The sequence below is a fragment of the Poecilia latipinna genome, unplaced genomic scaffold (assembly GCF_001443285.1).
Source record: "Poecilia latipinna isolate Pla-1442-1.1 unplaced genomic scaffold, P_latipinna-1.0 Scaffold545, whole genome shotgun sequence".
Classification (NCBI taxonomy): domain Eukaryota; kingdom Metazoa; phylum Chordata; class Actinopteri; order Cyprinodontiformes; family Poeciliidae; genus Poecilia; species Poecilia latipinna.
In genome coordinates, this window is record NW_015113161.1 from 124,392 (window position 1) to 135,931 (window position 11,540).

General features: G+C 37.2%; 1 protein-coding gene across 3 annotated transcripts in view; it reads right to left on the minus strand.

Moving 5' to 3' along the window:
* Positions 1-51: 51 nt before the first annotated feature.
* The window catches only part of sgk2a (serum/glucocorticoid regulated kinase 2a), a 17,371-nt gene continuing 5,882 nt past the window's right edge, over positions 52-11,540 (minus strand). The window contains exons 2-15 of one of the 3 annotated variants that reach the window (XM_015041321.1): positions 9,816-9,971; positions 9,574-9,613; positions 8,980-9,041; positions 7,888-7,945; positions 6,192-6,275; positions 4,261-4,392; positions 3,709-3,821; positions 3,589-3,625; positions 3,417-3,503; positions 3,141-3,236; positions 2,686-2,841; positions 2,306-2,395; positions 1,135-1,299; positions 52-1,051 (exon numbers count right to left, since the gene is read on the minus strand). In XM_015041321.1, the coding sequence (XP_014896807.1) occupies positions 1,144-1,299; positions 2,306-2,395; positions 2,686-2,841; positions 3,141-3,236; positions 3,417-3,503; positions 3,589-3,625; positions 3,709-3,821; positions 4,261-4,392; positions 6,192-6,275; positions 7,888-7,945; positions 8,980-9,041; positions 9,574-9,613; positions 9,816-9,937 (1,233 nt within the window). In that variant the 5' untranslated portion in view covers positions 9,938-9,971 and the 3' untranslated portion in view covers positions 52-1,051; positions 1,135-1,143. Of the gene's footprint in view, positions 1,300-2,305; positions 2,396-2,685; positions 2,842-3,140; positions 3,237-3,416; positions 3,504-3,588; positions 3,626-3,708; positions 3,822-4,260; positions 4,393-6,191; positions 6,276-7,887; positions 7,946-8,979; positions 9,042-9,573; positions 9,614-9,651; positions 9,704-9,815; positions 9,972-11,540 lie in introns of all 3 variants that reach the window. The other 2 variants (XM_015041320.1, XM_015041322.1) reach the window with 2 other exon arrangements.

Genomic DNA, 11,540 nt, shown 5'->3' on the forward strand with positions numbered 1-11,540 from the left:
GTAGTTACTTCACCAAGAGCACATGGATTGACAGAAAAAACTTCTAACATGTGAATTTAAATACATATTTTTATTTTACATGTACAAACAAAACGATTTATTTGACTGGGAATTATACATTAAATCCAAAACCTAGAACCAGTTATCTATCACTTTTATTTATCACTAAAATAGTTATAGGAGAAGCACTTCATATGTGTTTACCCTGATACATCAATTTTAACACATTGCACAATTATTTTTGCAAAGCAGTTACTGTACATTTACACAAATATCTGTGCACACGCTAATGTGTGCACAGAGATTTCTCAGGCGTTAACAATACATAAATATAAAAACCAGCTTTAATATTAATACTACAGTATGGGTGACTGCTACATCAAGTATGTTTTTGTTTGCAGATCAATGTAGACATTCAAGCCCGTTACATAACTGTCTATTTTTGTCCATAAATGTACTTCTGATTATTATAGCAAAGAAGCACATTTACAATTGCTTCATTCACCTCACCAAACTAATTTCTTTTCAATAAAAGTTCACATCTTTGTTTTATAAAGTAACTAGCAAAAAGCCTGGAAACAGACTTCAGAAGACTGGTGCTGTGCATAAGTTTACCTTTGTTCCACTGTACAATTAACCCATTTATCTGTAAATAAAAATCATACAGTTTATAAAAATATAAAAAGTAGATAAAAAAAAGAACCCATTTAGCCCACCAATCACACCAGAAATGAGATTTAAGTTATACAAGCAAGAGTTGAGTTTACTGTGTTCTTTTGATTTTCAGATATTTCTTGTCTTATATGATTATTTCTTATTTTTTGTCTGTGTCCATTCAGTTTCTGGACATACTTAAGGAAATGTAGTGCTTCACTTTTTAGCATAACATCTAAATAAAAATAAAATAAAATAAATCATTATGGTGGTGTACATCCAGCCGCTCCTTCATATGAAATGAAGAAGGGAATATTTGTTATCCGGATACTCTGAACATCTTCATTTCCTGCATGCTCCTCCTCTGAGCTTTGCCAGCTGGGATTCTGTTACATCTCTGAGATGAAAACACAGAACAGCGATCGTCCCCTTTGTTTGACAGAACGTATCATTTTCACTGGTTTTTCTGACGGTTTGAACCTTTTGGTCTCACAGGAAACCGTCCTCTGTGCCGACGAAGGAGAACCCGTTGAAAGCGTTGTTGGCGCTGGTGCTGGCGTTAAACTCCGGGGTCCGACTCACCGAGCTGGGAACCATTTCCCTGGTGAACTCCGGATCAATGTGTTGGGTGTCGGCCGGGCCTCTCTGGAAGACAGTTTGATTGTATCTGATTATTATTTGCCAGAGGTGGGACCAAGTCACTGTTTTGCAAGTCTCAAAACAGGATTTAAAAATAACGGGGGGGAAAAAAGGAGAGACAAAAAACGGCTGTAGTGTAAAGTGCTGTAGTGTAAAGTGCTTTGAATGGTCAAATTGCTATCGGAGTTTATTTATTCTTGAGATTCACACAGCTGAAGCTTGACTCAGACTTGTCCTCAAGTCCGAGTCAAGTCTCAAGTAAAGACGGTCAAGTCAAGTCTCAAGTCGGGCAAAAGTTGAGTCAAGTCTCAAGTCGGGAATTTCAAGTCACTTTGAGTCGTTTTTTTTATTTTTTTTTTTTTTTTGCAGTCCAAGTGGGGTTAAATCTACAGCTAATTTCACATCTCAGTATTGATAAAAACACGCTGCGTGAATCAAGCTTGCCAGAATCACTAACCAAGACACAAAATAATGTGCTGCATTACCATCCAGAAACCACTGGTGTGAAAGTCAAAGTCAAGTCCGAGTCTTTGAGAATTTTTTCAAGTCAAGTCTCAAGTCTTGATTTTAATGACTCGAGTTTGACTCGAGTCCAAGTCATGTGACTCGAGTCCCCACCTCTGTTATTTGCTTGATTTCCTTCTGTTTTCATTTCATTACAGCAGACACAACCAAAGGCACTTTTTGGTTGAAGAAACAAATGTCAAAACAAGCCAGGCCCTTTGCAAATACACAGTAAAATCTGTTATAAATTTAAAGAACCGCTCAATTAATACTTGTCTGACAACACAATGTTGGTGAAGCATTTCTAAGAGCAACATATCATGTTCTAATCAAAAACTGATTTAAAAAAACAGTCTTTGATTTGTCTGGGAAGGGTTTCAAAGCCTTTTAGGGCCAACCATCAACAGATGGATAAACATGATGGAACAGTGGTGAACCTTCCCAAGTCAGCCTACTAAAATTACTCCAGGAACACATCAACAATAGCAGTTTTACAGAACTAACTTACCACGTTGGGGTTGTAAGGAGGAGTGATCCTCTTGTGATAAAGGTCGTCCCAGTTGATTGGAGCAAAGAAGGGATGGTTCTTTATTTCTAGCTGCAAAAAAAACAAAAACAAATGACAACAATGAAAAGATTAGAGGAAAAGTTATTTATTCACATTTTTTTTACATATATCTTTTATTGGAACTAATTGACTTGACAAAGTTTATCAGATACTCCGTTAGAAGTATTTTTAAGATTTTTTTTTTTTCCAGAAGGAGCTGCTCCAGCTATGTCAGCTCTACTTCTGCTGGTCCTCAATTGACAAAATATTGAACTTAACTCCTTTTACAAAATCAAGACATATTTATTGTCTGCAGATTTTTAGGACAAACACACACTTACAAAGTCAGCAATCGCTCCGAGTCGTCTGTGCGGGTCTTTCTGCAGAAGGCCGACCAGCAGAGAGCAGACGACCTCTGACTTCCCCGGAGGGAGCGGCAGGGTCTTGTGGAGAATCCCGTCGTACATTTCGCCAACGTCCCGGCTGTAGAAAGGAGGCTAGAATGGAGTGAGAGCTTTGATTCATATAATACTGAGGAAACAGAAGCTAAAGACAAATGAGCCACAGTAACATAAACCTTTTCTTTTGCATTAATCACAGAAGCAATCTGAATTATGAAGGATGCTTGAATAAATGAAAAGTGAGTGTTACCACAAAGGATACAATTCAAACTTTATTTTTCTGTAAATCATCTAGCAGATGTTCAAAACACAAGAATTTGACACTACGATCAAATAGATTAAAATAAGTAATAAATGTTTTGGATTACAGATCAGCCACTCATAAACACACATACCAGGCTATAGATCATCTCATAGAGAACGGCTCCCAAACACCACCAGTCTACTGTCCTGTCGTATGGCTCCTTACGCAGAATCTCCGGTGCCAAGTACTTCAGAGGAAGAGAAGAAATTCATGAACAAGTAGAGGTAATCATAAAAGGAAGGGAAAAAATTGTGCTGCTTCTGACATTACACAAGTTTCAGTAAGAAAAAAGGAGTATGTTAACTTCTTTGGTACATTAGTCCTCTGATGTGAAATTATTATAGCTTTTCATGTTCTTGTCACTCACCTCTGGGGTGCCACAGAAAGTGGAGGTGGTTGCTTCTGGCTCTACGCCTTCTTTGCACAGCCCGAAGTCTGTCAGCACCACATGACCCTGCAGACACCAGACACATGCAATCCCAAACTACACTGAATACAACGGCCAAATGAAATGAGCGAGGATCCGTTAGTGGCTTTACCTGAGAGTCTAAAAGGATATTCTCTGGTTTTAAATCTCTGTCAAACGCAAGAGCAAAAGCCATGGTTATCGGTCGGTTGCATTCCAAGGTGACTAAGCTAACACGTCCAGCATCTCTGACCTGTAGACGATGTTAAGAGAGTGGAGGTAGCCGACAGCGCTCGCCACTTCGGCAGCATAGAACCGCGCCCTCGGTTCAGAGAAACACCTCTCCCTCTGGAGGTGGAAGAAGAGCTGCAGAGGAAGATTAAATGTTTATGATGTAGTAAAAGGAAAAAAAAAAAGTTGTACATGGAGCAGGAAGTGGAGCGGGATTACAAATGTGACGAGGAAACGGAGAGGAACGGTCGAGAAATTTGGGAGGAACAGAGAGAGACGTCTTTAAACAAAAATGGTGCAACAGTGATGTGACTGTGACATTTCAAAAATAAGTAAAGATTTTGTTCAAAATGCCATTTAAATATAATAATTGAACATAAAATAAAAACAATGAGCAAAAGAAAGAAAATGGCTGGGGTGATACTGAGTGGCAATATGAAATTTTCATAAAAGCAGAATGTTGATGGTTTAATTTAAATATATATATAGATTAATGTTTAGGACCTTTCTAAATCAGTCTCTACCTGAGTTCATCTAAGTTCAGTTTTGTTGTATTTGGCCGTCAAACATGTACCTCTCCTCCGTTCACATAGTCAAGCACAAAGTAGAGTTTTTCTGCGGTCTGAAAGGAGTAGTGGAGCCGGACCAGAAACGGGTGTTTCAGGCTCTTCAGCAGCACGTTCCTCTCTGCCATGATGTTCTTTTGCTAGAAGAGAAAGAACAAAATGACTGACATCTTCTGTCGCAGTGAAAGAACTTCAGTATATCCATGAAAGTCAGATGTTACTTTCACAAAATACACAACAGTAGCACAACAGAGAGAGATAAAATCAGCTTTTCCCTGGATGACAGCGCGGATGTTTCCAAATGCGACCTGCATCTCACGAAGCCGTTGACCCTTCGCGTTCTGTATTTACGACGCGGTTCAGGGCTCGGCCTCACCGGGTAGCAAAATGCAAAGTCACCCATCTTTTTATCCCCGTTTCCTGCTTATCACCGTGCTGTATACTGTAACTGACATGTTCGAGAACGCAGCAAACGGCGTCATCTAAAGAATGTTTAGGTCAGTCTCTGTCCTGGACAGACTCATTAACCGATGAACAATTAATGGTCATGAACTCCTCGTTTTTCTTCTGCTCTTGTAGTTTTGTCTTTGTCAGTGGCGGATGTCAGTCGCTCATGCTGAGCTGGATTCTTCTGGAAGTCGCTTTCCGTTAAGAGGAGGTGTTTCCTCTCCACTGTTGCCACATGCTTACTGATGAAAGCGGATTACTTGAAAGTCAGTGACTCGACTCAATCAGACGAGCTTTACATGGATTACTTTCAGCATTATTGTGACTGAATGTGATTATGTTGTTTTATTAATTTGGCGTGACCTGAACTCTATTTGGTCATTTGAATCTAAACAGATGATTGTATTAGTAGCATGTAAACAATTAGATGTAAATTAAATCATTTTTTCTTGATATTTTTATATTTTTTGTAGATCTATGAGTGATTTATTATTTAATAATAATATTTGTTTAATTTACAGCAACAATTGTTCATATTTTCAATTATTAATGATGTAATTTGACATTGGTAATACATAATGATGCATTCGTTAGAGTTTTCAGAAAAGTTAAGTTTATTTTTGTTTTAAAATGAAAAAAAGGAGAATCATAAAACCATTTTGTAGTGGCATAAACTCCACCAGCTATTAATGGCAAAATTATGTTTTCCTCAGTATAAAAAAAGAGAGTTTGCTGTGTGTTAACTCGTGTTTTATGTCATTTATGACAAGGTGTAAGCTTTAAAGGAAACACTTTGTAATGTGGATGATTACATTTTCTTTATTTGATTTAAATAAAGTTATTACATGTAATTATAAGCAAAGAGAGACGTCTCCAAAAATGGCCTTTTGAAGATAAATGTTACCAGAGATCTCAGAAAATGAGTTTAAGCCCTGAGACAAGCATAACAACAAACTATCACCAGAAAGACGACGTATCATTTTAACTGGAGCCCAGCTGAGCTCTCGGAGTGACACGAGGATCTGGTTCTCTTTACTCGGATATTTTCACCGTGTTGTTCGACAAACACTGAAGTGTCCTGGTTTATTTTCTGTGGGCTGTAAAATGTGTCCTTTGTACAGAACAAGCTGCAGATTAGATTAGATACAGATCAGATCTTGCCGGGTCAGAACTCTGTTTACTAATAACTCCCAGAGATACTCGTCCACCCACAGACAGAGATTCACATCTATGTTTGGTTTCCAATAGTCCTCAGCATTATTTACTATTTAAATGTAGTTTGTCTGCAATGATAGCAAAAAATATCTGATTTAATTGTAGCTTGAAGCTGTATAGTGGGATATATTTATTTGAAAAGTGTATGACAACTTGATGCTTGACTTCTATAAAGACGCTGTTCCTTTGGGTGTATTTAACGGTTGATTCGTCAGGATCAAGCTCAGTTTTAATAGCCAAACATACCAAGAGAAACAGATTCAAGTGGCTAAATTACCTCTTTTTTCTTGAGGATGATCTTCTTCTGCAGAACTTTGACTGCGTAGAACTTGTTGTCGGCTTTCAGCTTTGCAAGCAGGACCTGCATGATGGTTGGCTTATTAGTGGTTTGTTTAGTAAATACTTTGCAGCAGCATCTCAGCACAATTGTGTCAGGATATTTCATCAAAAGTGTGCACCCAACACAGACAGCTGAACTCCGGGAACGCACAATGCGGAGAAATGTCGGGAGGATTGATGCAAAGGAAGAAAAAAAAAGTCACTTATCTTATTTTTGTGTGATAAAAGAAATAGAAAATTATAAACTGGTTGAAATATTAAATGACTAAATAAAAATGGGATAAAATAAAACAAAAGCAAAAAAAAGTAAAATCAAATCATATTAAAAATAAGAATAAAAACAATTTGTTTTGAAGTGATGAAGCAATAAAAATGAGTTTCAGAGTTGGATGTTTTTCGTCTGCTCCTTGCAATACGATCTTCTTAACCAGTGACTTCAAAGTGTGTGAAGTTGAAACATCTGAGCGGAAACAATCTTTTTATCTATCTATTTATAACCTATTTATGATGTTTACCTGAAACTAAGCAAGGGTCCAGACAGAGTGGATGGAAAATATGCTTTGACAGCCACAGATTGAGTAAAACGTGTTTTAAAGAGTCTAGTAAGTTACTAAAATAATATTTTTTTTTTATTATGTAGTTTAAAAAATGTTGGTTTAATGTTAAATCATAACAACTTTGGTGTAGAAATAAATTTAGAAATCTTTCACCTACAAAGCAAGGCGATTAAACCTCGTTAAAAAACAAAATTTGACAAAATGATTTACGTAAAAAAAAAAAAAAACTGGGGGTGTGAAATGAGCATCGGAGAACCCCAAACATGAGAAAAGATAATATAGGATGAACAGTTCACTGTTTGAAGGACAAGATGGGTCAAAATATGTTAATTTAGAAACTAGTTTCATCAGTGCCTTTTTAAAATTGTCAACTCTAAGATTCTCTGAGATTTAAACCCAGCTGGGATTTTCAGCTAAGAAGAAATGGACCCAAAGTGGAAGCTTACTGGACCAGTAAACTTCCACCATGGACCAAAGGATGATCATGGTATTTACTAGCTGTAAGAAACTTTCCATTAGCAGATGATGCAACTGCTAAAGATATGAAAAATAAGTTCTGATTGAGTGACTAATATTCCAGGTGTTTTGCACCAATCGTTTTATAATCAAAACCTAATGAAGTACCATTTGGCAAAAGAATTGATAAGGAAAAAAAACATGGAAACTCCATGTTCAAATCTCCAACTATTGAAAAGGTAAATTTCAGTAACAAATTTCAGATCGGTGTATTTCAGCTAGTTAAAAAGTGAGGAGGCAGGAAGCAGACTTTAAGTTCGACGGCTCAAACACTCTGACTGTGGCTTGGATGTCAGGAGTCGGACACAATCTTACAAAATTCATTTCTCTCTCTCTCTGTTTCTTTTATATAAACAGATCAGGGTAAAATCTGTGCTCCCTAATGGCTCATAAAACTATAAAATATATTCATTTATCAGAACAATCAATAATACCTGCAGCATGGCTTGTATTATGACCAAGAAGACATACCTGAAGGTTTGTGAAGAACAAAAAAAAATACCCCCAAAAAACAATAGATCAGTTTAATAGTGCAGACATAAATAAGTGTTTTAGAGTTACCTTCCCAAAGGTTCCTTTACCAATGACAGCCAGAAAGTCAAAGTCAGTCGGTCTGGCACTAAAACAACAGGAAGGTCAACTATTAAAGGATCTGCATTGCTTTGCACACCAGATTACACAACAGGCTCATAATATGACTACTTAACAAAAAAAAAAAAACACAAATAAAAAATAAAAAACTCGGTGTCAGACAGTGGTAACCGTCATTCAAAATGATCCAGTGTGAATCATTTATGAGGAACAAAAGCGTGGAAGTAAATCTGAAGAGAAAAACTTATTTCTTTTTTACATTATGGGATAAGTTCAGTAACCGCAGTAGAGAGGTCATCGAAGAACGGCAATCTGATCTTTAAAGTACACATTTATTACTCCTTCGAACATAATTGCATAATAAAAAAAAAAAGCTCTGATAATATCAGAATAAAAAAAATATGAGTCAATCTGCAGGCGGCTGCCAAAAGTTACCACACCATGTTTTGTCAAGAGTTTCCATAGTGAGACTGAATGCGAGGAGAGGCCAGAAAACAAACGGACAAGCTAAGTAAAGATTCCTGAGGTCATGCAGGGTCATATGAATGCAACCAGAGGCTAGTCTCACATTGTTAAATGTTAATCTTGAGAAATAAATACCCACTGCACTGCCTCTCCTCCACAGTTTGTTAAAGATTATACTAAGAAGTCAAAAGGTTGCTGGAAAAACAATATCTTGACTTATGAGGTGGAAGCAGAACTGTTTTGGTAACATTTGACAAACTTTATCTGTAAAACCTAACTGGGTTTGTTTGCTGCGTTCTTCTCCTAAAGGTTTGAATTTATTGGGTGGGAAGTTAGTACATTAATCATGAAATGAGACTCTTGCAGAATGATGTATTATTGTCAGAGTTATTCTTTCAAAGAGAGGATCAGGTGAGACACACAAAACAAAGTTTCACACACTTTTGCTGCCTGTAGATAAGTAATATTGGATCACTTTCACCGAGATCACTTCAGATCAGTTTGTTTTAGCTAATCTAGTATTACAATTTCTATGGGTTAATTTGCCAATTCAAAAAAAAGGGAAACAGATGGTTTAATAAAAGCAGAGTTACTGACTGAGGGTTTGCTGAAGGTCCCAAATTGACATCATCATGAGGAGAGGAGGGGGTCGACCGCAGCTGGAAACATATAGAGAAAAATACACATGGTGCTTAAAATGATCAAAGCAAGCCAACAGATTATAAATTAAAAAAAAAAAACATTTTTAGTCTCGTTTAAGGAATCTACATTACAATGTTAACTGTGCGCTTCACAGAAGAGCAAATAATTTTAACCGCAACACGTAAAGTGTCCATTTCAGATGATCTTAGGAAAGTTTTACATTCACTTTCAAAGCTTTATTTGATAAGAATAAGAGGAAGAAGAATATTTTTGTTCCACTTGTTCCACCTGCCACTGTGCGACAGACTTGTTTGACCATCTGCGTTCAAAACTTTTCACTCAAATCTTCTCCATCATCAGAGACGTGTCTCAATCACTGCTTTTGTTTCTTTCAACTAAACATTTTCCAACAGTAAGCCGCAAGCTAAATAATTAACAACACAGTCAAAAGATAATCCAGACCTTAAAAATGTGCGTCCTAAAATAGTTTGGTCACAAGACATCTTGTTGGACAAAGCGGTTATTCTGAATGTTGATGTCTAAACCAACCTGCAGACGTACTTCCAGTGTCACATGCTCAAACAGCCTGCTGGTTAAAGCAGAAATAACAGCATTTGGTTAACTCACGTTGCAGTGTGCCATGGCTGATGTGTTCTCAATCCACCTGGAGAATCCAAACCTGTTGGAGGACAGGGCGGGTTCAGTCAACAGCTCAAGACCCAAACATGCCTTCCACCGTTTCTCCCTTCATAAACATCCTTTCCTCCACTTCAGCTCTGACTTTGATGAACCTTGCCTTTTTTTTTCCCTCAGCTGTCTGAGTGTGTTTTGTGCGGATGACCAGCTGCTGACTCCTGTGAGACAGCCTAAGGATCCAGATGAGCTGGAAGTTCTTGTTTCCCGGAGATGACATGGTGGAAAAACAGGAAGACAATGAGGGACATAGTCTGTGTGATGGGAAAGTGTGTTCATTATTTTGTTGTTGTTGTTGCTGTGAGGACATCAGGGTTTACGCTGCAATACTGATTTTCCATTCTGAGCACATAATGTTGAAGATTATATCTTAACAATAATGCTATTTTAGCAATAATAAAATGAGGCAAGGCTTTTTCTGCTATTTCTTTTTCTTTTGAGTGTTTTTATCAGATTGGATAATCAAAGTTTAAATCATAGCGTCCTATTCTTGAGTATTTGCCATAAGTTTGTTTCCATTGGTCACCTCGTATTAACAATAACCTATAGCTCAAATGTCAGATTCCATATTGTGAAGGAAGTCTCTGATGAATCTCTCCCTGTGATGACAAACACTGACATCTTGGAGGATAGAGGTCAGTGCCAAACAGTGGAGATATGGGATATCAAGCTGCTGAAAATAAAAAACAGAGAGAAATTCTTCCCTCACTTACAAAAGAGAAAAATTTAGGTGTTTACAAAATATTTCAGGATATTATGTAATATCTTAGAAATCATTCTGTTTTGAGCTAAGAGGTTTTTAAAACTTCATATCATATGGGAAGGGATGGACATGTTTGTCTAGAAATGACAGTGCTTGTAGATTGATAAATAAACTAAACTGAAATTAATTAATTTACACTTTTGGTTCATTCTATGTATGAAAATCGACATAGCAGTAAATAAATACCATAGACAACATTATTTGATAACCAGTATGCTCTATTATTTTAGTAGATTTAAGAATCATTTTTGCTTTTCCCTTTTAACTAAAGGCAGCCAGAAAATATTCTATATTTTTGTGTTGTGCATGTAAACAACATGTTACTGTAGTAACATGCCTAACTGGTCAACTGATTGGTGCATCGATCATTATTAGAAGAGTAGTGGTGACGTTTTATCAGCTTTGCATTCTGGGAATTGGAGTTGGACAAGCACTGTTAAAAAATATTAAAAATTCAATTTCAACACCTTTACTAGAAAAACTAATAATTTAAAACAGAATATGTTACTATATAAAGCTACAAAAATGTGTTTATACATATATTAGAGGTGTGCCGATCGATCGGCCACCGATCATAATCGGCCGATTTCCATGAAAAAGTGTATGATCGGTGATCGCCGATCGCGGACTCTTTGTTGCTAATAACACAAACCGATCACCTTCTTCTCATTTCTCAGCCTGCCTGTGCAGCTGGTCTCCTCTTTCCTTCACACTGCGCAAAGGCGCAGCAACAAATCCTAGGCGATGTGGAACTATAACGCACTGAGTGAATGGGGAAGTTTGCGTGTTGCAGCGGAAACTTGAAGCACGTCGAAATGCATCAACACGACTAATCTAATATGGCATAAAAACAATGCCATACTTGACGGAGTTTGGCTACATCGAGGCTCACTGCAGTAAAAAAAAGACATATGGAGCGACCACATATGTGCCATATGTGCGCTGCTTTACCATAAAGCTACACAGCTACAAACACTCACCCGGATTAGCATGACGGTCAGAAAGCTAAACAAATAACCCGCAAAATTATTTAAGTCATCGAGCTGCGGTGTAAGACGCT